The following is a 27,927-nucleotide window of genomic DNA, read 5'->3' on the forward strand; positions in this document are numbered from 1 at the left end:
TGACACCAGCTACTAACTTTTGCTGAAGAGGGGTATAAGAGCTGGGTTACATGATAACAGACGGTTGATAGCTATTTACAAGTATTATTATCCACCACGCATTACAAATGGTAAGCTGTCTTTTTATCTACTTTTATTTCATATTATATATTATAAAGCATCTTTAACAAGTTTTATATGTAGGAAATTTCGTTATAATTTCATGTCATTCTTATACCTCTGATGTTTCAACTAAAACATTTTGTTTTAGGACTGCTAAGAAAACGTTGATTATTCTTTTACAACTGACAGATATTAAAGTAAAAAACAGATTTTCATTTAAACTGAAAATGCGTAGCACATTCTGCGTACTGTTATACAGTAATACATACTGCTGACTATTTTTCGTTCGTTTGACAGATAATAAAATATTTTAGGTTTCGTGTTTTGAGGTATTGTTAATATTTTATTTACCGAACGAGTTTGGGTATATAAACACATTCCAACAACTTGCCCTTCTATGCTTTAAATTGAAACTGTTATTTATTTGCTTGAAAATCTGAATTGATTGTTTACAATCAGAAAATAAAATCTTTCATTAGAAAAAAGTATGTGCTTAATTGTGTAGACGGTGCATTCCGTACTATTTTATCTAGTAAAGATAATAGATAGGTTTGTTTGTCCTATATATGTATATATTTGTTAATGAAAAGATGTAAATACATAAAAAAAACATGTTTTCTACTATTAAACGAATAAAGGGTTTATTTTATGCTGTTTTAAATAGTTATTGATGAATAACTTCTTATACTTTTTTTGCAATAACAATTTACATTTTATTTTACCATAAATTTCAAACTACTTCAGTTAGCAGTAGGTTTTTAGATACGGCAATCTCGCTAGTAACTTGTAGCAAATTTAAGCTGTTCTCTTGTGTAAATACTTCTTATATCTTATGACCATTATCTTTGTTGTAACATGTCCATAACTTGCATGATATCAGTAGCTGGAAGTAATTCAAGTACCATCTTCCTATATGTTTATCGCGATGACTGACATAATAATCTACTGATAAAAAAACGAGCATGTATTTAAACAAAATCTCATTCTGAAATCATAAATTATAAAACGTATAACTTCAGAGTAGTTTTCTCATTTTTGCATATACTATACATAACAAACAATTGGAACAGGTAAATGTTTCATTATAAAGAGCCAGAAAATTCTTACCATTTTATTCAACAATTATAGTACAATTAATACTGGAAAAACAATTTCTTGCGAGAGCCCAAAATATCTGACTGCATTCATAAGTAAAGATCAGCTGAAAATGCTTAATGTCAAAGTGAACTTTGTGGTCTTTAGAACAGGTGGTTACTATTCGCACGTGATGTTTTAGTACAGGCTGGAATGCGTATGAATTTGTGTGGAAATCGATAAAAATGACAATTTAACTTTTTAACTTATCTGGTAGATAAACACAACTGGTTTCATAAATCTATCATATGAGAAGATAGAGACTGGTGGGTACTCAATCTTTTTCAGTAAAGTAGCTGTTAGAAACATTTTAGCCACGGTAAAGCAAATTACATCAGAGAAATTACTTATATCAATTCCTATTTCCTTCTTTTTTTAGGCATACGCAGATTTTAAAAACCCACACGCACTGAAACTAAACATTCATGCTGGAAAGGGAAACATAAATCCCGTTTTCCAGGACACGCCGATGGATGAAGCTGTCTGTTACAGTGAAGAGGATGAAGATGTCAATGGAGAGGATTCTGGAGAAGAAGATTTCATTGACAGAACTATTGAACACAGGACCCCGCGTGTATTAGAACACGATGTGTCGACGGAAGTGCGAAAGCGGAAACAGACAAAACGATCGAAGTAAACTTTATTACTACTCAGTTTGATATACCGTTTCTTGTTTCCTCAGAAATAAATATGTTTATATTATATGTACTTAAAACTTACATTTGGTACCTTTATTTTAGAATCTACATTTTTGATGAAAAATAAGTGATAAGCATCTGCAACATGCAGTAATTTCGTTAATTGCAGGTCAAAATACAAATGGGATGTTTTTAAGACAACTTCAAAAGACAACGTAGCTCCAAATGAGGATGAATTCTGGCAGACTGTTTTCAAAGTGACCAAAGTTCTTTTCTGTATTTTTCTGTTCTGTTGCGTGTTGTGTTCATTGGTTCTATCGAAAAGCACTTTGTTCATCCTTATTTCAAACATATTTCCTCCGAATTCAGTAAGAAATACTACAATGAAGACATCAAATTATCACTTCAAATACTACACTTCTGGTAAGCATTTCAAATGTCTTAAAATTCGTTTATGGTCTCTACGAATACATTTCATTTTTACGTTGTTATTGCACGTTAGGTTTGAAATCAATGTTACATTGTGAATGATCTTGCACTTCATTAACACATTAGCTGTCTTTTTATATCTGCAGAAATAGCATTTTGTAATCTTCATGTGTGTCGCCTCATATTTAAAAATCAAAAAAGATATACTCTAACCATATTGATGTTGATCTAAAGTTTGAAACAGATGTTAAAGAAATACTTCTACTCTAGATGAAACTTGCGTAGATAACAGCAACTTTTCTATCTAAATTCCTTTTCTTTTGCAGAGACTGCGATAACGAACATTTGGGCGCTGGTTTTAATTGTCATCACACCTTACGTTTTTAACGTAGCAATCAGTCTATGGAAACTCATGTTCAAAAAGATGAAGCCCATTGAGCTCCGACCACTCTGTTTTGTAAGATTTTCAACCAATTTGTACATATGCAAATACATAGTTATTTAGGTTGCCGTTTAAGTTGATCGAATATATATTATGTGCTTTTTATAATATTAATCGACAATTATTTACTTCTCATAAGTTTTAAAGGTTTCGCTTTTTACTTATCTTTGATTGTATTAAACATTCATCAAGCATTCTAAAATAATAAGTTTTACAAATAGATAATTAGCCTCCATGGCTGATTATGTAAGGTCCCTAGTTTCAACTCGTATTTCCCTCGCCTCTTTTATCTCGCTCAGTTTATATGAGTCATACATCTGTCTCGCTGAGATATTGCTACTCAGGTCTGCTTTTGTGTGTCTGTCATACCTTGGTGTGCACCTAAGGTGTTTCATCTCCGCCATCAAAAGGTACAAAGTCGCCACATTTCATGACCAGTATAAGTTTGACCTAAAACCTATTGCATCAAACAAACAGGCAAACAAATAAATGTATAAAATAGATACCTTTGGTCGTCGTTGTAAATGCATTTAGATTTGATTAATTGTTTTTGATATTTCTAGACATTACTCGCCGAGACTCTCCACTCAGTAGGGCTAAGTATTTTCATCTTTGTGTTACTACCAAACATGGATCCTGTCAGCGGTTTATTGTTTTGTATGAGTGTAGCGATCATTCCGTCTCTTTTGAAGACTCTCTACCTCGGTAAGTATATTATTGTTTCACACAATATACTACATTTGCAATACAAACATATCGATTTATTCAAAAATATGCTTAGCAAAACAGCGAATATACTACCCCTGAAGTGAACGTTTCTGGAAATAAATCCTTTACAGTAGCAACGATTGCAAAGATTGTAGTAACTCATCATTTTATGGAGATGCACTAGAGTTTACTTTTTTACGTATCGACATTTAATGACATAATTAATTGCCAAAAAGAAAGGAAAGTTTTGATTTATTTGCTTAAGGAAATGGGCATACATGTGCATAAACAAAATATTGAAATAACGAGTGCTTTATGGTATGCTGAATAACCGAATGAATGCCCTTTTCGGTTTGTTTTTTCTACCTTTGCCGAAACTCTGATTTCCTTAATGTCCATGTCTGTATCGGTTTAAGGAAAATGTCTACAGTCACGATAGTATAAAGACAAATTGATTATATTCTTTCAGAAGCGAACACCACGTCCGGCAATAAATTTGTCAGGCGGTTGCTGTCTTTATGCGCACTAATTACAAGTGTGTCATCAATAGCATTGTGGACTTTCTTTGTGTATCGTATGGACAAAGACTTGCTAGAAAAGAACCCTTCATTGATATTATTAACGGTTTTGTCACCAATACTAGTGTCCGTTGTGTGGTGGGAAAATTTTGTTCCGATGGTACTAATAATTTATCTTACTTATTTAAACATTTCTGACTATATACAATTACACAATTACGAATTAAATAAAATTAAATAACCATCAATCACGTATTACCTTTTTATAAATATATGTCTATAGCAGTATAATAATTATGTGAATTTTGATACGCGTGCGAACGAGACTTCATGCATGTCACTGGAGTGCAACATTTTTATGTTAATTAGATTTTTTTTTTCGCAGCGTAATGATTCAAAAGCTTATATATCCGTATATTACTTATGCTTTTAGGGAAAAGACAACAAAGCAACTGGTCTTCGATTAATGAAAATGCAGATTTTTAGGAGAAGGACGAAAATTGTTGCCATTGTCAGCTTATGGAAAACAATACTTACGGTTTGCCTTGTATCAGTTATATTTGGTATAGATTGTGCTGACGGAGTCACGTGCATACAAACGCTTTATAACGTCATTACAAAGCTTTCGATCTCGTCATATGTGCAAACAGACAACGCCACAGTCAACGGAACAATAACTACCGTTTACAATCAGACTTTTGCAACCGATAACAGTTCCTATCTATTATCTGCAATTCTTGGGCATACGAAACTTGTAACGGAAATATATATTGGCACGTGTTCTAAATACTTGCCGTTATATATAGCTGTCGTTAATATAGCAGCAAGTTTGTTCTGCTATAGGTTAGTATATTGAGGGGGATACTGTAACTTATTTGCAAAAGAGAAATAAGTTTAATGTTTAGAAAATCTTCAGCATTTCATTTTTGCAGTTATCACATCAGATCATAAACAGAGCCTCATAAATAGCAGTTACTTCTTTCACAAGTTTTATTCTTTAGTTTTCAAATTGGCACCCGTTTTACGCATTTGTACATTTATTCTTTCCCTACTAATAAAACTGTCTGCATTATTACATGTCATACATTATACATGTGTAATAAATGCTTTTTAAATGAAGATAGGGGACAAATACACTGTTTAATGTAGATAGGGGTCAACTACTCTCGCACTGGTCATAGCTTTATCAGATCAAGTGGTTTCAACGGCGAATTTTACGCAGATCAGATGGCAAAATATAACCGATACTATAAATTTCCGGTTTTGTAAGTATAATTTAAAGGAATCTCTACCCGCTAAACAACAAATAAATAAAAACGATGGGTGCACCTGAAGCGCAAATGTGTCCTTTTTTAGCACATGTGTTCAATTTGCTGAGATGTATGCCGTTTATTCGAACACTTCTGTACAGTCCGGCAGGGAAAGGAACTTTTTTTTACAGTTTTGACAATATCGAATCAAATATAGTGTTTGAATAAACGACACAAATCTCAGCTAAATGGACACGTGTGCTAAAGAATGGACACATTTGCGCTTCAGGTGCACCCGTTGGTTTCATTTGATTCCTTATCTAATGGGTAGAAATTCCTTTAAATCATACGTACAAGACCGTAAATTTGTAGTACAGTGTAACTTCCGAAAACCGAACGACCTCCGGACCAGTATAAAAGTTCGGTATTTGGAAGTTTTCGGAATTCAGAAGTTTGAAATTTGGTAGGCAAAGTGGATGTTTGCACAAGAGTTATGTTTTCTTACATGTAGGATGAACGAGATGATTATCCTTTATAATTTTACAAGTAAATATAAAGTAATTAACTAATTGATTAATTAAAAAAATACAAACACGAAGAATAATAAAAACATAATTAACAAATGCAAAAAAAAAAAATCTTTAATAATAGCATTTACGTAAACATTTTCCACTTACATTTTACCATCTTTGGAGTCCAGAGTTCGTCAATATTTAATTAACATTATAATGCATAGTTTAAACGATGTATCTAAATCAATTAAAACACAGATCTTTCTTTCATTCAAACATCAAGAAAGTTTTTCGCACTTAAGATATTTAATTCATCACGTTTTTATAAATTGAATACAAATGAAAGTAACCGCTGATTACTTCCTTACTTTTGCATCAAATGACCATTGTGATAATAAAGCGTGTCAAAATACATGTGGGCCCCTAACAGATAAACAAAATCAAATGCTGACAACTTGCCACCGGCGTTTTTGGATTAACAGGTGACAATTTTAATCTGGCAAATATTTTGTTGTTCGGTTTTCAGAAGTCAATTTCAGTGTTAAAATATAAAATGTCCTTCAAAAATCGTCCGGTTTTCAGAATTTAGAAGTTCCGGTTTTCAGAAGTTAATGTTATATAGAAATAAGAACAGAAAAAAAAATGGACCTCGAGTTTTGTGCGGTTTTCAAAGGTTTCCGGTTTTCAGAAGATCCGGATTTCGGAAGTTACACTGTATCGGCCATATATCGCCATCTGATCTGCGTAAAATCCACCGCTCAAACAACATTGGAACCACTAGATCTGATAAAACTATGGCCACTGCGACTCTACTTAATGTAACTAGGGAACACATGCTCTATTTAATGAAGATAAGGGAAAATACTCTGTTTAATGTAGTTAGAGGACAAATGCTCTATCATTAAATGTAAACAGGAGGAAAATTCTCTATCTAATGTAGATAGGGGATAAATACTCTGTTAAATGTAGACAAGAGACAAATACTCTCTCTAATACAGATAGGGAATAAATACTTCATGGCAAGATTCAGCACGCAAATATCGTTAACTGTGTATTCATTTCAGTCTTTTGAGTTTAAAACCAACGTAATATGTTTCTATTTAAGATGCTGTGTAACTGCCAATAAGATTCTAGCACAGATACCAGGCTTTTCTCTTCCACTTGTTCTGTCTACGCCGATCACAGCAGCATGTATGATAGCTGGTTATGCACATACGGTAAGAACATTGAGGTTGCCACACACATTAATGCAGCAAGTTTGTCAAATTTTCCAAAAAGCGTCTCTAGTGTCACCATTTGGAATAATACTTGCCTTGTAAAACCTAGTTTTCCGTATGCAATTCAGTAATTTGTGCAGAGAGGGAATCGATTTATTCATTAAGTAATGTTCACCTGACAGCAAGCATTATACCAGTCCTGTATTTTGGAATTTACGCACTTGTTTGATTGTAAAAGTATCTCTGGTCGGTAGACAAAAAAGGACAACTTGGTATAGGTCCTGTCTAACAACGATTGTTATTTAAACACGTGTACATACACCGAGTGCTGTTATGAAAAGAAAGAAACTTTTATTATAAGCAATAATAAGCAGTATTATGTTAAATGGTATTAAATGGACACCTATACATAATGAGATTTCGTGAACGATTTGATGTGGCTGTGTCGTATAGACTGTTCTATCTAAGCTTAGAAAGATCGACCTTTTTTTATTTTTGGACAAGCAAACTCAAAATACAATTATTTAAGTCACATTTTGTTTACTTGACACATTTTTCTTCAACTTTGCAATAAGTATCCCGGTTACCTGGCAATATTTGTATTGGGTCATCAATGTCGTTACATCGTTATATCATTGTTCAGATGCGTAGTTATCTAAGCATGAAGGTGTCAGGACAAGTGCTTCAATATCCAAGCTTCGGCGCAATTACCTCGATATATATGAATATATGCTACATGAAGGCATGATTATTTTTATTCGACCAGTTAAACGAAATATTTTGATAAAATATCCTGATCTACATTCATCCTTTGGCTATAAACCTGACCTCATACGATACTATTTAACGTAGTTATGGGGTCTCGCAGATCAGTACGCTTGCTTAAGGTAGAACATATACTGCTTGAATTATGTCTCTCCCAGGAGACATATTGTTTTTGCCCTGTCCGTCCGTCCGTCCTTCCGTCCGTACGTCCGTACGTCACACTTCATTTCCGAGCAATAACTGGAGAACCATTTGATCTAGAACCTTCAAACTTTATAGGGTTGTAGGGCTGCTGAAGTAGACGACCCTTATTGTTTTTGGGGTCACTCTGTCAAAGGTCAAGGTCACAGGGGCCTGAACATTGAAAACCATTTCCGATCAATAACTAGAGAACCACTTGACCCAGAATGCTGAAACTTCATACGATGATTGGTCATGAAGAGTAGATGACCCCTATTGATTTTGGAGTCACTTTGTCAAAGGTCAAGGTCACAGGGGCCTGAACATTGAAAACCATTTCCGATCAATAACTAGAGAACCACTTGATTCAAAATGTTGAAACTTCATACGATGATTGGTCATGAAGAGTAGATAACCCCTATTGATTTTGGGGTCACTCCATCAAAGGTCAAGGTCACAGGGGCCTGAACATGGAAAACCATTTCCGATCAATAACTAGAGAACCACTTGACCCAGAATGTTGAAACTTCATAGGATGATTGTACATGCAAAGTAGATGACCCCTGTCGATTTCGGGGTCACTCCATTAAAGGTCAAGGTCACAGGGGCCTGAACATTGAAAACCATTTCCGGTCAGTAACTTGAGAACCACTTGACCCAGAATGTTGAAACTTAATAGGATGATTGGTCATGCAGAGTAGATGTCCCCTAACGATTTTGGGGTCACTCTGTGAAAGATCAAGGTCACAGGGGCCTGAACATGGAAAACCATTTCCAATCAATAACTTGAGAACCTCTCGACCCAGAATGTTGAAACTTCATAGGATGATTGTCCATGCAGAGTAAATGACCCCTATTGTTTTTGGGGTCACTCCGTTAAAGGTCAAGGTCACAGGGGCCTGAACATTGATAACCAGTTCCGATCAATAACTTGAGAACCACTTGATCCAGAATGTTGAAACTTCATAGGAAGATTGAACATGCAGAGTAGATGACCCCTATTGATTTTGATGTCAGTCAATTAAAGGTCAAGGTCACATTGGCCTGTTCATGTAAAATCATTTTTTGGAAATAACTTGAGGACCATTTGACCTACAATGTCGAAACTTAATAGGATGATTGGACATGCAGAGTAGATGACCCCTATTTATTTTGAGGTCACTTGATCAAAGGTCAAGGTCACAGGAGCCTGAACACTGACTTGAGAACCACTAGGCCAAGAGTGTTGAAATTTAGCGGGATGACTGGACATGCCAAGTAGATGATCCCTATTGCAGCCAACCATCAGTGTCTCTTTGACTTTCGCTCCTGACCCCTATTGACTTCTTGCCTATAGGACTTTGCATTGGGGGAGACATGCGCTTTTTTACAAAAGCATTTTCTAGTTCTTAGTTTGTTAATGTGACAAAATAATGTTAGAATCTATGATACACTTTGACATTGGTAATTTCTAACTGTCATATCTGTGACTTTGATACGGTGTACAGCATCAAATGAAGGTAGATTTTTCCGATTTTGTAGGAACTCCGAATGACGGATGGCTGCTTTCTGCCTTTTCCGCAATGGACAGGTGGTCTTGACTTTGACTGGACAATGATTATTGCAAGCATTCTAGGCTACATTTCTGTATTGACAGTAACGAATTACATATGGAGGCAAACTAAAGAACGAATGCAACCAGGAAAAAAGTAATTATAAGATTGAATGTGTACAAGCGAGCTCAAATTATTATATGTCTTCTGTCGGTTTTTGATAAATTTCGTTTGGGTTTCACAAACTTTCATAATCTATAACACCACCTGTCATATCTCTTAACCCTTTATTGTCTGATGTTTCAGAATGTTCATTCGCCAGCTTTATTGTGGCATATTTTTGGATCAATCGCTACTCTTAAACAAGAGAATGGATGAGGAAATCAGAATTCATCACGATGAAAAGGTAGCTTTAATGTTGTTTTAAAAGCACGAGGTAGGTTTAGAACAGTTTGATTTCTATTCAGATGCAGTTAAAATGTAAAACTACTTAACAAAAGCCATGCTTACATGTAACTCTTGTCTTCATATATTATGTGATGATATATGTATATATACATTTGAAGGATCCTTGATATTTCGGAATCGTCTACATAAGATGCCTTGTTGTTTTGTCTATGTGAAAGAAATTTTGATATTATGAAAGGAAAAGTTTGTGGAATTACCAATACCCAAGAACCTAGGTGAATGGCGACCTGAACAGGACGAATGGAGTCCCCTAAGAAAAGATGATACCCCGTTTATCTATTTGTGCGCAACAATGTGGCATGAGACTATACAAGAGATGACACAGATATTAAAGTCAATATTTAGGTAAAATAATATATATGTAGAAGCTACATAGCAAAACTTGTAGCAGACTTGTTTTGACTGACTCTGTTCGTGAGAGGTAATTAAATGTGCAACACCTCTCGAATCCCCTAGCAGTCGGTCGTTAAATCATTATGTCAATTCCAAATGACAAATGACTTTGCAGTCCAAGCTTTCAATTCAGCAATTATTATTCAATTGTGTTTATACGTATATTATGCACAACGTTTAACAGAATTAAATGGTATCAAATACAGTTTTGTGCAAAGTTATTCGAACCGTTTTAATAAATCCAGAATCGAGTATTACTGTGATAGAAAACAAACAGGCAATAAACTTAACAAATGTTTATACTATAAATTGTTGAATGAACAGATGAAGTAAACGCTACAAATTTAATGACGGCATCAGTACAACGTCTCGTCTTTAGCCGAGTAATATTCGAAACATTAAATGCCAACATTTTGGATTTTCATTTATACAATGTGTTTGTTTATCAAATGGTACAATATACTTCCCAAAACAAGAGTTGCTGTAAAAGTTTTTCTCAGGGATCTTTGGCCAGTACATGGGGGCAGTTTCTTAAAAAAAAATTGCACTTTTTGTATGCGAATTGGTAGTGTTTAACTTTATATAGCTTTATTCGAACTGAACTGTGTTAAAGTTTAAGAACAAGCGATATTAGTTTTCTCCCAAATAATTTGAAACTTATATAATATTATATATATCGTAGCATTTTCATGTGCATCTATTTGACAACTTTCACACTGTTATATGTACTATGTTTTAAGAATTGATAAAGATCAGTGCGCTAGAAGGAACTTGCAGCTTTTCTTTGCTATAAAAGATCCCGACTATTATGAATTTGAAGGTATGCATAGTAATTTCCTTTTATTTTTATAGCCATAGCAACAAATTATCAGCAACGGTTTATCGAAACTTATACAAGTAAACAATGATTGCTTATCAATAAAACATTTGCTTCAATGTATTGCGCTAGTAAATCACAAATCTGATACACCTACTTTGGATATTCCTGTGTTTTGGACATGGCTTCTATCTGTTAATTTGTGCACTGAGAACCGATTTGTTTTTGTATTTCAAATTCTAAAGTGTCTGCGATTTTTAAATACAGGATTTACCACAAGGCCGCTATTTATATTATTAAATGTTAGCATAAGTCTGAACGTTGGTTACCAACTTTATTTTACAGCTCACATTCTGTTTGATGACGCATTTACGTACAGCGGTGATTCTGTCGAAGTTAATAGTTATGTTAAGGATTTAATGAAAAGCATCGATCAAGCAATGAGGTACTTAATGGAACTATTATCATTTTGTTTTCTTTATTACCTCTTTTTCACAATCAAGTTTTATATCCAAGCATTTTGTTTTGCAGATTAAAATAACAATTGAGTCGGCATTTGACATAAATCATACTGAGTAAATCATTCAGTCGTTTTCAAGGATTTGTGTTAAATACGCTTTCATTATCAAATTCATATCATAGCCCTGTCTACTGGTTCAACAGTATAATGATATAGCATCGCACTGGACCGCGGGTTAATCACAAAGTAATTATTGGTCTGGGCGAAACGCATCAGAAACCAAACATAATGATTAAGACTAAGCGGTGGATTTTCAACAATATGCACACTGTTCTGACTTTCTTCGACTAGACATGTTATCTTTTTAGAAAGTTTGCGCTCACCTGGAATCAATTAATCAACTATGTAATTAAGCACATTTACAAATATATTTCTTTATCATATCAGCGAGGCCGTTAAATAAATTATAACTAGCATCATATCAAAAGAAAGGAACAAGGTCAAATAAACGTGTTTGACAATGTAAGTGTCATTCTGGTTTGTTCTCAGTTCTATACATGGACAGAAAATGAAAAATTCACCACCGACAAAGATTGAAACGCCTTATGGGGGAAGACTAGTTTGGAGACTACCTGGTGGAAATAAACTGATTGCCCATTTAAAAGACAAAGCTAAGATACGTAACAGGAAACGATGGAGTCAAGTACGTATCTGTCATGTCATGTAAATAAAATTGAGCCGCGCCATGAGAAAACCAACACAGTGCATTTGCAATCAGCATGGATCAAGATCAGTCTGGTCAGGATCAATGTTGTTCGCTTTCAAAGCCTATTGCAATGAGAGAAACAGTTAGCAAAAGCATGGATCCTGACCAGTCTGTGTTTGTGCACAGGCTGGTCTAGATCCATGCTGGTCGCAAATGCACTATGTTGGTTCGGCTCAGTTGATAAAAAGATTCTTTGGAAGCATAGAATGCAATCAACCGAAATAACAGACTCGGTGTAATTGACTCCATGCAGGAGAAGTTATGGAAAGTGTAATATCTCTTATGTCTTCTAGCTCATTTGGCAGAATCTGTCGTTTAATTTCATTGCAATTCAAATATATTAACATTGTACTCTTATCATACCAGCATATGACAATAGTTTCAATGTAAGTAAATATATTCAGTTTCTATGTCTTTGGAAATATGTATATGATATATACGATATGTTTAAACTCGCAATAGCTCTTTAATTTGGTAACTGATTATATGATGACTGTAATATTTCATATTTGACAAAGATGTCACATCCTTATTTTCGAGAATACGTAATACATGAACAAGACGCGACATATGCATCACAAAAATATATATTCTCTAAATTTATTTATATCAAATTGAAGGTCATGTATTTGTACTACTTTCTTGCTCACAAACTGCTTTCACTGGGTGGAGCGAAAGATCGTCTTGAAACGATCGCGAAAAATACATTCATACTTGCTCTTGATGGAGACGTCGACTTTCAGCCTTCCGCTTTAAAACTTCTTGTTGATAGAATGAAACTAAATCCGAGTGTGGGTGCAGCTTGTGGAAGGATTCATCCAATCGGAAATGGTAGGTTGCTTCCCAATCAAATTTTGCAAAGCGAAATGTTGATTAAAATATGGTTTTAGCGTTTACAATGTTGTGAAGTGTTGGCATTCATTTCTGTATACCTCTAAAAGAAAAAAAAAACTTAACAGGGATTAAAATGTATTTTGGAAGTTTAAAGTCCTGTGTTGTAAAGGTTATTATTTCGGGTCTAGTACAGTATGTGAACGAATGCACTGCACTTCTGTCGCCTGTTATTTTATCTATCGACTTCGCGGAATCTTGGAATTTCATGTCAATAACTATTCACATGCATATGATAATTATCTGTTTAGTCTTAGATATTTAGGAGTCTGATTTTAGGATATCACATATATTATGCTGGTCTAGGGAACTAACGGTTTATATTCTCAGGACCAAAAATGTTTTTATTCTCAGGACCAATGGTTTGGTACCAGAAATTTGAATACGCTGTCAGTCATTGGCTCCAGAAGGCTACAGAACATACAATTGGATGCGTACTATGTAGCCCAGGGTGTTTCAGCCTGTTTAGAGGATCTTCACTGATGGACGACGATGTAATGAATCGATATACAACCCCACCAACTGAGCCTAGACATTACGTTCAGTATGACCAAGGTTGTTTCCCTGTTATTTTTCTAATGTGTTCCATTTTGTTTTTCATATTGTCATTTTCAATAATATTTAGAAAAACAAAACCAGTATATAATGTAACACGGCTCTTTCCTGTCGGTTGAAGAAAGACGGAACTCAAGCGTTATATCGTATGCGATACACAGCGGTTCAAGAGTTGACTCTGGAGAAAATATTATGACGTATTTTACGGAGTGAATTAGCTTTCTGACGCCCAGGTCTTTACTAGTCGGATAAATGAAACTGAGTAGAAATGAAAACGAGCAAGATTTATTTTAAAGTTTGTGATGTATCGTCTGATTGACCATGGTTCAATGTTTAGATGCTTCTCGGGCAAAGCCCTTCGTGGTTCAATTCATTTGCATTCAACTCTGAACTGTCTTAAATTAGAATTAAATTAAATTCAGTTGTAGGTCAACTCTGAATGTTTGAAGGAATTACAAATCACCTAACATAGGATAAACATATATTAGTATTTTATTGCATTTTCATAACGTTTTAAGGGGAAGACAGATGGCTATGTACACTTCTCCTACAGCAAGGATACAGAGTGGAATATTGCGCTGCATCGGACGCTCTTACCTATGCTCCCGAAGGTAACTGTAAAACAACATTTACACTATGCCATTATCTGCCGAGCAGGATGGTTTTGAAAGCTTAAATGAATTTCGTCTCATTTACACATAGAATCTATATACATCCACCTTTTGCAAAGTCATCCTTCTTCAATAAACTATATAACTCTATTGTATTAAATAACGTTTAAATGGACCCCTCCGCGGGGGGAGTGTTCTATGTTCAAATCATTTGCGTCCCACCCCTAAATGTCGAAGTGTGTTCGGAACCCCACATAGGGTGGTGTAGAGTTCGTCATGAGAGGAAGCAGTGCAACTGGCCTTAAACGCATACAGTTCTACCATGGGGCCAATTTATGATTGAAATAATGCTCATATTGGCACATGGGCTTTTCCATTAACATAAAAAGCTGAAAATCTCACCATACATGCATGACCTTAATTGTGTCGAAATAAAATGAACAAAAAAACAAAAACAATCTTTTTATCATGTTTATCGGTTTGTATCACATTTGTAATGTTTTCTTATATTGACAACAGTGCGTTTGTTAGAAGATGAGGGATGGTATTCGCATTTTATTTTTTTTACATTAAAAACCCCATTGACACGAATACATCTTTCCCCGCTTTCTGAATGCTCCAGTAGTATCTCTGACATATTCTAGATACTATCCTAGCAGTCCAAAACGGTCATTTTATTATTTCTGCAATACATTTATTGTTGAAACATTAAACAATTCGTTAGGGTTACGGACCAAGTAGTGCGGTAATAATCTGTTTTTCATGCATATAATTGAGTTATCATGTTTGACCGACAGCAGTTTTCTGAGCACAGAGTATATAATCATAGACATGTTTACAGTCCCACTTCTTTTAATTGCAAACAGAACTCTTGAATCAGTCTGAATATGAAAATATCTTTTGACCAAATTTAGAACAGAATATAAGCAATTTTTTGGATGTTGAAATACATTTTTGTCCGCCTGTCTAGATATTGTTTACCCATCTTGTAGAAATTTTCATGACCTTCAAGATTGTTATATGAAGTTAACAGGTTGTAAAACAGAGACACGTCTAGCATTCTTTTGTACGTGTGAATCGGGATCCCGTGGCAATAAACCATTCACTTTTGTGATGCTTTTTAGCGTCACATCACTCAAATATATTTCAAGATGAAGGCAGTCATCAACACTAATCTGTCAACACTTGAACTTCTTTATAAATGATGTGATCGCACAATACGACACATTCCCATAAACAGCACTCATTTATGTGATTGCTCCCATTCTAGCTAAAAACCGATTCGACTTTACAAACTGACATACATATATATGGTATTTATCGTCTGTAAAGATCCTAACGGTTTCCTCATCTAAAATAAAAATGGAGAACAGCACGCTTTTGTGTATTGTCGGAAATTGACTGCATAAAATAGAGTGCATAGGAACAAACAAAATGCAACGTTACGTTGTTAAAAATTTCATATCATTTGACGCGTTATTTTGATGTAGATAATTGGCTGTGTTCGACAGTTTATTTATGAAACTAACGGTACTTAATCTTGTAGCGGCGTTATTTCAGTGGTATTTTTTAATTCATGTGCATTTTGAACAAAACAAACGCCAGAAACAAAGATTTTGTCGCATTATCAGAACTGAATTTGTGTTCATTCTGATATATTTTTATGATTATACTTACATAAGCAGCATCTCTTATATTATCCATTATATCATCATTAGCTGTATAAGTCACCATATAACCTAAATTGACTCTTAACCTTTCAAAAAGGAATATCTATGAAAAGTAATCATGTCGTGTGAAAGCCCAGTTCTTCAACTTACATGTGTTACTATTTATGAACTGTAATATGTATGCTCAAACGTATGAATGAGAGAACATATAGTATTAGGAAAAATGTTACTATATATGTACAGGTTTCAATGAATTTTACAATCAAAGAAGACGGTGGACACCTTCAACGATGGCAAATATTCTAGACCTCCTCCTTGACTACAAGAAAGTTACCATGAAAAACAACGACATATCCATGCTTTATATTGCATACCAAATGTTCCTGATGGTTTCATCAATACTCACACCAGGAACAATTTTTCTGATGATAATTGGAGCAGTTAACATGGCATACCCGACAATTGCATTGAAATGGATTTTAGTCGTAAATCTAATACCAGTGGGGATATTCATTTTACTCTGCTTTGTAGCTAAATCCAATGTTCAGGTTTGTAATATCATTGCATACTAAAATTATACGACAATTAACCTTTTAGGGAATTCCTCGTCCTTTTTCTGTCTGTTATTCTGTCCAGTTGCCCTATCGTAACTTGAGACACACTAGTTCTTCCAACAGAATTTGAAGTTGGAAAATTACAATATGAACAACATCGAGTCGGTATGACATTTGACAATTTCCGCTTGAGAGCTGAATGAGGATACTTTTGCCAATTTATCGAACTTATTATTCGTCACCGTGAGCAGACAGTTAAGTGTTACTACTCTCTGTGCCCACTAGGCACAACTGTGTCATCCTGAAAAGTTGCATGCGTGTCTATGTTGGTCTGAATCTCCCTAATAGTATTAACGTTTTATCTTCAGTTAGAGCTTCTTGAAATGTATTTCAGTTGCGACATGGATACTGCATGTGCTACCAATATATTATGTATCATAATTGTTAATAACATTCAAAGCTATTGTTGCATTTAGATATTTTCGATAATAAGGTTTGTTTTACAGGACTCCGTTTCATTTACTTCCAATAATATTCAAAAGAAACATCTGACAGCCTTAATCGCAAGAGGAAAAGAAATGCGATGTTTTAAGGATATCAATGTAGTACGAAATGATACTTAGATTTCACCTATTTCTGTTTACATTAGTTGGCCTTTGCGGCGATCCTCTCAACAATCTACTCATTGGCAATGATGTTGGTTATCGTTGGACTTATTAAACAAATAGCTGACAATGGAATCTGCTCCGTCACGACCATATTTTTGTGTTTTGTTGCTGGAGTATTTGTTGTTGCAGCTTTTGTACATCCGCAGGTACTCTTTTACACAACATTACCATATAAGAATATTACACTGACTGTAGATTGGAATATTCGGCTCCTGGGTAACTGTTAAGGCTCTGTCGAAGTACCTTGTAAACAGTTATCCGGGAGCCGGATAGTTCCAACCACATCTACAGACAGTATTGGATTCTTTCTTGCGTGCTATATTCAACAAGTAATTACAATTCAATTCAATTCAATTCAAATTTATTTAGACATAAGATCATAAAATATATAACTAAATATAACTTATACAGTAAAAATACATGTATGCAATAATCAATATAGATTAAAAATGCTTTGATTAGAATTTTATATAAATCTTAAAATAGATATGCTAATTAATACATGAAACATTACGTCAAGTATATTTTATAATTTATGACATCGAATAAAGATATGATCTTAACACCTGGGATGACCCATCAAAGTAAAACTAATCACTTATTTCAATGGGGTCCCATGAAATAGTGAAAATAAATTCAAATAAGTGGCTTTCTGTAGAGAACACTTTTCTTACAAAGGTGTATTTAAATATCCACGGTAAACAGGGGAGACGTCATGACGTTTCAAAGCAAAATAACAATTTCTAGTTCCGGTTTTGTTCTGTCACGTGCATAGTAGCGTTATATATGTGTCATAAAATAATGATTTTAAATCCCGAAATATACTATGAAGAACAAATAAGAATTATCAAGGTTTTTGATCTTTATCCCGTTTTATGTAATAAACTATAAATTACTGCATGAATCTTTGTGGACACACATCCAGTGTTTCTATTTAAACATCAGTCTAGAAAAGTGACAACAGTTTCTAATCTTGTTATGGTAAGAATGCACTTAGTGCTATAAATGTTAAGTTTCACTAGTAATTTGTATTTTGTAGGAGTTTTGGTGCATCATACATGGGTTTCTGTATTTCCTGGCAATTCCTTCGATGTCAATGCTACTAATGTTGTATTCAATTGGAAACCTAAACATTGTATCCTGGGGTACAAGAGAAACGCCAAAACCAATGGCAGGTAAGCTATAAATAATAAGCAACCTAGTAATCATGGCTATCATAAGTGTGCACAAAATTTTAATCCTTGTTATCTGTCCCATTAAATTCAATATAACGAGATAATGCGTCATGGAATAAGACTGAACTATTAAAAAGGGGGAGACTGTGTGTAGGTAGATCAGTCGTTTAAGTATAAAACTTGTATCATGCGACCACGGGTTCTAGTAAAAAAAAAAGTAAAAATGTTAGCGTAGATTTTCAGGAAGCACAGAGCACATCAGATCCAGTCAGAAAGTAGGCCTGCGAAAAAGATTTGGCTAGACATTTTTTTCTCCTTTTAAGTAATAAAGTTCAGTATCGTGACACATTCCCTCAGTAAATTGAAGGTCGTTCTCGAACTTAAAAGTGACGCAGAAAAAAATGAATATAATCCTGGCGTTAAATTGGGCACCAAAATATCACAGGGTTATAAAATGTGCACCTAGACAGGCTTGGACCCGTGACCCTTCGTTTTCAGGGCGTGTGCATTACCGACTTATTTAACCGGCTGTATTAAATATATCGTTTTTATGATTAATTTCGTATCATTCCACAAATAAGAAATTTGTCCCCGAATTCCAGAGTCAGACAAAATTTACAGCCTCGTAAGGCTGACAGAACGAGTATGCGACGACCCCTTTTGGAACGATAAATGTCACAGATTGTGAACAAAAAATCAGTTAATCTTTTGCTTTCAGGTAAAGATATTTAATTTTCCGACTAAAGTGACCAAGTTTGCTCTGCGAATCGAAGTATTAAAAGTGGTGCTGAACCTTGAGCTTTCTTAGATTAATTCTGATTGCAACCTTGATTGATATCAATGGAAATAAGACTCTTATTTTATTTAATATATGTTAATGATCAGAAGCGCTTACATACCGCAAAACTTTATACATTGTAGATCAGCATCAGTCAAGTGCAAATAAAATGCAACCAGAGAAGAAAGGTGCAATCGGTGACTTACTTGAAAAAGTCGGCCTGTCTGATAAGTTTGGGAAATCCGATTATATGTTCTCATTTGGTAATCTATTCAGGTATAGTGAACTATGTGTTCTTCCTTTGAAAATACTTGTTCACAAAATGTTAATATGTCGACATTTTTACTGTTGACGTTTAAAATGTTTAAATTAATTAACTGCTTTCGCTGATGTTCATCTCTTATACTAGTTTCTTTATTGTCACTTTTCAATTAAACAACAAACATCTGTTGTCTTCTTTTAAGTTGTGTTTTATTCAAGGTCACTTTCCAGGTTTGTTTGATAGAGGAAGACCTCAGTTGTCCCCCAAGTCATTATTTCAAACACGAGCAGGCACTTTGGTAGAACCACCGATTTTCCGCAAGGCAGCTGAACGACTTTCTCACATGACCTCAAGCGAGGTTTCGACAGCGCGGCGTTGTAGTAAAAGTGATTCAAAGTCATTGACTTTGCCCACTCGGTCACGGAGGCTCCTGAAACAAAAGCATTTTTATTGTATTACTTGATTATTATTATCTGTTCATTAAGTTTATTTTGTCTTTGTTCTAATTTCTTACAACAATCCATTCTTTCACCAACAATCTGCATACTATCAAATGTTATTAAATATAGCTATATAAATAATAAATAAAAGTGTTAAATGACGTACTTTTATATAGGTGTATTTGTTGCCCAAGTGACACTCAACCTAAAGATGAAATTCAGCTTATGACAATTCTAGAACGTTTAGATGAAATGGAATCAAGAATGCCTACTACACCAAAGGAGGAGGATGACACAGGCGGCATTTCTGAACGCCATGTTAATTTTTCTGATAATACTGAAAAGTCAGATATGAAAGAAGAATCCGGTAAATCTAAACATATAACATTCAGAAAATCTTAAAAATACATAAAAGCGTTTTAGTCCAAGCTTTTTATAAACGGAATCATTTTCATTTTAAGTGTTTTGTACAATGTTATTTATGAAATGAGCCGTGTTATGAGAAAAACAACATAGTGGGTTTGTGGCTAGCATGAATCCAGACCAGCCTGCGCATCGCTCAGTCTGGCCAGGATCCATGCTGTTCGCTAACAGTTTCTCTAATTCCAATAGGCTTTGAAAGCGAACAGTATGGATCCTGACCAGACTGCGCGGATGCGCAGGCTGGTCTGGATCCATGCTGGTCGCAAAGCCACTATGTTGGTTTTCCCATGGCACGGCTCAAATAGTTTGCAATGCCGAATACTCCTTTTAAGTTTCCCTATCATAATAGCAGGTGTTTAGTGCCGTGTGGCAGTCATAAAATCTGTGCTTGTACTCACTATGCTATATTTTCTGGTCCTTTGAATCTATTCAGTTTTTATGTACATGTACAATCGAGTTTCACCTAAACCGGTGCTAGGGTGCATAAGGGGTGTTATACGTTTCATTACTTCAAATGAACAGTCTCAATCAAAACATGTCCTGGTCAAAGGTAGACTGGCTCCCGTCCCTTTGTTTGTTCTTATTTACATATATCAGTTTTCTTCATTAAGAGGGAAGTAACTCCAGAAGGGTGTTTCTACATTGAGATTTTTATTGCCCCTGGCACCGAACATGTATAACAGCTTTCCGCATAAACGTGGGCTATGGGGTGTTACGAGTTTAATAGACCATATCAGTTGTTAATAATATTATATTAAAATCATCTTTATATGATCAATTATTTTCTGATGATAACTGATCAGAAATATTTCGCAAGGTAAAAGACAAATATATCTAAACGACGAAGTTGATTTGTCTATTTGTTTGTTTTGGGTTTAACGCCGTTTCTCAACAGTATTTCAGTCATGTAACGGCGGGCATTTAACCTAACCAGTGTTCCTGGATTCTGTACCAGTACAAACCAGTTCTCCGCAAGTAACTGCCAACTTCCCCACATGAATCCGAGGTGGAGGACTAATGATTTCAGACACAATGTCGTTTATCAAATAGTCACGGAGAACATACGCCGCGCCCGAGGATCGAACTCACGACCCCGTGATCCGTAGACCAACGCTCTACCTACTGAGCTAAGCGGGCGGGCTACGACGAAGTTGAAGATCAAATTGTTATCCTAGCAGTAATCATTTTCAGATAAAAAATTATACGTCAGTAATGCTTATAAATAATGAAATCAAGATACAACATGAACTAACGCTTAACGTCAGTTTTGATACTTTAGTATGACCACAATTGACATTCATTTTAAAGAATCCCTCGTACAATTCCAGTCAAGCTACTATCTGACAGACAGCATAAACATTGGACTCATGATGCAAAATTAATGGATGGGGCAACTGAATATTTGTCCAAAGAGGAGAAGGATTTCTGGGAACAGCTTATCGAAAAATATTTGTTTCCGTTGGAAGGCGACAAAAAGGCTCAGGATGATATCCAGAAAAAATTAAATGAATTGAGGTAGTTTTGATCCACTGAACAAGCATGCGGCAACATTTAATTTTAGTTTAAGTTTTTATATGTTTACCACTTTATGAAAATTGATGATATTATTAAAAAAAATGCACCTAAATTCATCGACGCTGATAACCGTACTTGAATCACTTGAAGCATCAAACATCTTTTCAAATTTCAATTTTAAAGTTAATGCACCTGACTGAGCTAACTGATTTCACTACTTGCCTAATGTCTTATTATTGCACTAAATATTTTACTATTATATGTTAGTCAAATTGATATGAACTAATTTGTTCTACCTTTTCTTTTTCAGAAACACTGTATGCCTGTTTTTCCTGCTTGTTAATGCCTTATTTGTGACGATAGTGTTCAGTTTACAACAGGTAAACGCTGATTCTGGTGGAACTATCTCACAGAAACTGCCTTGCTCTACAGGACATGCAGGGGGTTCATTTGAGCCAATTAGTATGGCCTTTACTGCTATTTTCGGAATACTTTTGGTAAGTTTTTGTTTGTGTTATTTGTTTTGTTGGGTTTAATGTCGCACCGACACAATTATATGTCATATGGCGACTTTCAAGCTTTGATGGTGGAGGAAGATCCCCACGTGCCCCTCAGTGCATTATTTCATCACTAGCGGGCACCTTGGTAGAACCACCAATCTTCTGTTAGCCAGCTGGATGGCTTCCTCACATGAAGAACTAACGCCCCGAGTGAGGCTCGAACCCATATCGGTGAGGGGCAAGTGTTTTGATGTCAGCTACCTTAATCACTCGACCACGGAGCCCCCCGTTAATTTTTTAAACAATCTACCACTGTCAGTTGTTTTCAACACAAATGTATACACGATTAAGCAAATGTCATGATCTAATGTGTCTAACTCTTGAAAATATTATTAACGAATCTCGTATTCAGGTGGAGAATATGGCAGATAACGTACATTGCGGATGTCTATTGTGGTTAAGAATTCAGAGACACCGGTTAAGTTAAGTGACCAATTTTATATATCTGAGATACTGCTGAAAAAACAGAGCTCAAACAAAACCTAGCGAACAAATGAACTATATTTCATAGTTGTTAATGTTTTGAAACGTTTAAGTGAAACATGATTTCGTGACGTGTTAGGCTCCAGAGTTCTGTTTTATTATCAAATGTTGTTTGATTTTCTTTTTTTACAGTTTATTCAATTCGTGTGCATGATTTCACATCGCCTCACAACCTTCCTTCAAATCTGCTCAATTACCGAAATAACGTTTCGCCGTAAACATGTGATGTTTGAAGGCGAGAAGCTTAGTGTTAAAAAAAGCCTAGAACTGTGTCAACAAATGCAGGTATTATTCATGTACCACAGTTAAGTCTTTGTTTGTTTTATTCCTTTTTAATAGAGTATCACTACTCCATTAATGTTAAGTTTCCGAGGATACAGTCGAAATAATTCCTCAATTAGCTGAAATATGCTTGTCACTGAATGATTTACGTTAACTCAATATTCCGTATATTAATCAGATTTCTAACACTGGAGAAATTTAAAACATTGTCAAAAAATTGAATGTAATTTTACCAAGATATAAAGTCAGAGAATGTTCTCTTATGCACTCAAAAATTCCGTATTTCCAAAGACACTGGGAAATGTTGTAGAAGTTTCTCGACAACTATGAAAGTCCTTTATTTTTTGTTTTGTTTTTCAAGTTAGAACATATTCATTTAAGTATAAACACTGTATTAAGCGGTTGTTTCTTTAAATTATATAATTAGAAGATTTATTCAAATACCTGAATATTCGAATGAAGTGTATTTAATGTAAATAGTGAATTTCTTTCGAACAAGTCACACGGCTTTGTGAAAATATACATCTATTATTACACTTATTTGATAGAATCTGCTGTTATCATTCTGATTTTGAGTCTTTGCCTACGTCATAAATAGATGTTTGTTGGCAAAAATGTACCAAAAGTAACACATGGAGATCTTTTGCTCTTTCCTTTACATTTACCGCAACGTAGCTTAAAAATAAATATGCAACTAAATATATTCTCAGCAAATAACATATATACATACGCTCTGCATTTCAGGAACAAAGAGAGGAGGACACAAAATCTGTTATCTCAGAAGATTTAACCTTGTCAGGACAATCGTCTGCCACTAGTTTAAACGAAGTGACTACACCAATAGATGGGCCTAAAAAGTCACAACTTTGGTCTAAATTATCTCGCCGAAGCAGGGAGCAGCAAATAAACGGGACTCTAAATCAAACATTTATCAAGAACTTCACGTGAGTATAGGTCATCGTCCGAACTATGTTTTATCAAGGGACCGGCCAGCAGATTACGTCAGAATATAATAATTTCCAAAGCACATAAAAACATTGTTGAGTTTTAAAAAACCATAAAGTACTGGAACTGATATAATATGAATATGATATTAAGTTTAGCTATTTCTCATATAAAAAGTATGGGTAACACTTTATAGTTCTTTGTTAAAATTTTACAGATTACAAATGTTTAATATTCACATTGTTTCGTCTTTTGAATAGTACTTACTATTGCTAACACATGAAGTTACATTTATATTTCAAGAATTTTGACCAAACTCTGATGGCGTACCTTTTAATTGTTATATAAGTGTACCTTGTTGTTAACGTTTGTATTAGACTAAAACATTGCTATACACTGCGTAAACTGTTTATCATGGAATTGAATTTCCACCTTTCCAAGAATTGTTTACGGTGTTCTTTAAAAATCAGACAGTTATAAACACTAGGTAATATGTACCGAAGAGCTATACATATCAATTCTTTATAATTTATCAGGAAATTTCAACATTTTGTGGAAGAAGAACAGGACCAAACAAAGCAAAAAGGTGAAACAAAGGTGTCCCATACTAAATCCGAGACAGATGAATTAAAAGATTTGAGAAGGACGTTTCGTGGATTTGACAAAAGTAATATCCGAACACTTGCCCTGATGTCACATAATCCAAGGTACTAAACTTAATATCAATACAATAATAATTTTCTATTACATTAAAGTTTCAAAAATAAATTACAAGCTAGCGAAATTTGTCTTGTTTTCCGCACATGCAATTTACAGGGTTTTATTTTAAATTTCATCGTTACTTTCAAAACATATACGCCAAAACATATACGCCATTTCAGGACGATTGTAAACAGTCAAAACCTACACTCAACAAAATTCCTAATTGGTCAGTTTATATTGTATTACTATTTTGTTAATAACGCATGTATTCACACGAAATTTCACATACCGACATTTGAATAGGTACTGCAGCTAATTATTGATTTATTTTTGGCGACTCACAGCCAAAGTAACCGCATTAGGCGTTTTGACTAACATTACATATTTTGCACGTGCAGGGCATGTGCACCAACATGCACGTGTTCGTTTACACTTTTGGCATTACTGACGAAATTCCAACTAGAAAAACACATATCATTGTGAAATTGACACAAAAGCAACGCGATCGAGCTGTCGGAATGTTGCTAGCCGGGACACATTTACGACACGTGAATAATTATTTTTGCAATTTCAAAGGAATTTTGATATAATTTGTTTGTAACTGTTACTTTGATGGTTATTTCCATTTTTAACCTTATTTCCGTTTACAAGAACCTTCAATCGTTGGTTATCTACCATCCGCGCTCTTTTGGCAAACTTTAACCCAAGGACAATTCATTGAAGTGACCGATTTTGAGTTTTGTTGTAAAATTCCGACAGCCCGGGCGCGTTGCTCTTGTGTCAATTTCACAATGATATGTGTATTTCTAGTAGGACTTTCGTCAGTAATGCCAAAAATGTTCACTAACAAGTGCATATTGGTGCGCATGCCCTGCACGTGCAAAATATGCAATATTGGTCAAAACGCCTAATGCGGTTACGCTGGCCGTGAGTCGGCCAAAAATAAATCAATAATTAGCTGCAGTACCTATTCAAATGTCGGTATGTGAAATTTCTTGTAAATACATGCATTATTAACAAAATAGTAATACAATATAAACTGACCAATTAGGAATTTTGTTAAGTGTATGTGTTGGAGTCTTTTGAAAGCAATCGTTGGATAGTTAGACTCTTGCCATTTCTCGTAAATGAATCTAGTATACTATTAAACGATGCTGTTTAATACCTTTTTAAAATATCCTAATTCATTTGATTCTTCGGACACATTACGTAATTGGTAATTCTAATACCACTCCTTTCAAATGTTAAAAATTCCTAACACGATTCCCCGCTTTAAAACTAGTGACCGTCATTCTCTATAGACGGAGTCTTCTTCTGTTATTGCAAGTTTATGATAGCATGGAATTTGATAGCCCATCTCTTCGATAATAATACTCTCTAATTGAAAATTCTAACACCCTCGATAGTTTTGGCAATATCTTTTAAAAACATTAACAATAGAGTTATGAACATTCACAGATATTTATAGAAATATGTTGTTAAGAACATACATAATAATTAAATAAATCGAATCCTGAATTTTTTACGACCTCTACTCCTTTTCAAAAGCTCACAAAATAAGACCAATATTTTGGTTTTATTCAGTCTGCAAATATAAGTATCAGATTGCAGAGGTGTAGACACTGAGGTTTCTTTCTGATGTTTGGTCAAATTCAATTCAATTTGTTTCCAAGATATAAAAAAATAAAGAAGTTGTTTTATTTTTATCATGAAGTACCTACCTCATAACCACATTCGCTCCCTTGTAAATTCAAGATATTTATGTGTATTTTGTGATTTTTTTTTTTTTGACAATTGGGTTGAGAAAAACAATGATATCAAAGTATACTTCAGTTTTTGTTGAAATTTTTATATGTCATTACAATAATTTTTTCTCATTGTGTAACTTACTCTTAATATTATGATTTATGGAGTCGATCTTCATCCTTAATTCAGTATTGCCTTAATTGTCATTCATTGTCCATAATATGCTGCTCTTAGTTCCTTTGAAAATCAGTTTGTTTCTTTTATTACTAAGTATCTTACGACAACTTATCAAAACTTATAATACATCTTAGAAAAACAACAAATTGCTTTGTTGTTGCATTGATATCCAGGAGTTGCGCTGCATTCATATGTAGTCACATTGATTTAATTTATATTCATTTCATTTTTTTTTAAGATACCAAGAATCAATTCTTAGTCGTGGTCATGAAGTTGTAAACCAGTGGAAACGTGTGACAGCAAAAGCCAGGCTACAAAATACCACAAAACTGTCAACACTGAAGGAAATGGACAAAATTGAAGAAGAAGAAGAGCCAAGTACCAGATCAGCACGGAAGGTGACTATACATTTAGAGAACGAAGAGGAACGCATTAAAACAGACAATGATGAGGTTGATGAAGATATGACAGAAAAGCTATAAAATCAAATTTGGGTCATTCAAAATTGTCGTCAAATGCCTTTAGTCAAAATGTGAATATACTGTTTTGTAGTATATTTAAGTGCATATTATATATATAACAGTATGATGAAACTTAAGGATTTCTTTTTCAGTATAGCTTTTATATATTTTCAAGCGCATTTTCATAGTATCAATAAATGATATTTGATGGCTATATATAAAAGTAAGAAGAAAAAGAGTAGTATACTTATAGTTAAAACGAAATAGTTTGCTTTTAAATTACTTTAGGACTGAGTATTGATGAATATACATGATTAACACATGGATAACCATTGATCTTCCTTAAGGCAGCACATTTAAGAATTGTGCGCACTACTTAATTGATTAAAATCATTAATCGAATTTATATCATTAAAGACCATAAATATACATAAAAACAAAAAAAAAGAGTAGCATGGTGTATCTGATAGAGATCTTTTATTGATTAGAAATGAAAAGTATGATTTTCTTAATTCTAAATTTATTTAACCCATAACTAATTTCTTTGCAGTGTAGTTGCTCAATTTATACAATGCATGTCACTAATAAACTGACCTATAAATATTTTTGGTTTTGCTAATTGTGTGAAAATAAAAATGAAGGCCGTCACATACTTCAAAATGTTCAAGATTGCTCTTATATAACAATGTAACTACAAT

At 34.3% G+C, this 27,927-nt stretch overlaps 1 protein-coding gene across 1 annotated transcript; it reads left to right on the forward strand.

Moving 5' to 3' along the window:
* On the forward strand, positions 1 to 27,832 carry LOC123539517 (chitin synthase chs-2-like). The gene is made up of 28 exons (XM_045324172.2): positions 1 to 110; positions 1,616 to 1,869; positions 2,044 to 2,297; positions 2,630 to 2,760; positions 3,309 to 3,450; positions 3,923 to 4,131; positions 4,405 to 4,814; positions 6,839 to 6,950; positions 9,417 to 9,583; positions 9,734 to 9,833; positions 10,074 to 10,240; positions 11,029 to 11,108; positions 11,451 to 11,550; positions 12,115 to 12,268; positions 12,952 to 13,162; positions 13,577 to 13,777; positions 14,296 to 14,388; positions 16,302 to 16,606; positions 17,262 to 17,426; positions 18,320 to 18,455; positions 19,377 to 19,509; positions 20,112 to 20,302; positions 21,687 to 21,873; positions 22,184 to 22,370; positions 23,049 to 23,201; positions 23,943 to 24,142; positions 24,680 to 24,850; positions 27,007 to 27,832. The coding sequence occupies exons 1-28, from the start codon at positions 108 to 110 to the stop codon at positions 27,248 to 27,250; spliced, it is 4,860 nt and encodes a 1,619-aa protein (XP_045180107.2). The 5' UTR covers positions 1 to 107; the 3' UTR covers positions 27,251 to 27,832.
* The last annotated feature ends 95 nt before the right edge of the window (positions 27,833 to 27,927 follow it).

Source organism: Mercenaria mercenaria, chromosome 18, assembly GCF_021730395.1.
Source record: "Mercenaria mercenaria strain notata chromosome 18, MADL_Memer_1, whole genome shotgun sequence".
In the NCBI taxonomy this organism is placed as follows: domain Eukaryota; kingdom Metazoa; phylum Mollusca; class Bivalvia; order Venerida; family Veneridae; genus Mercenaria; species Mercenaria mercenaria.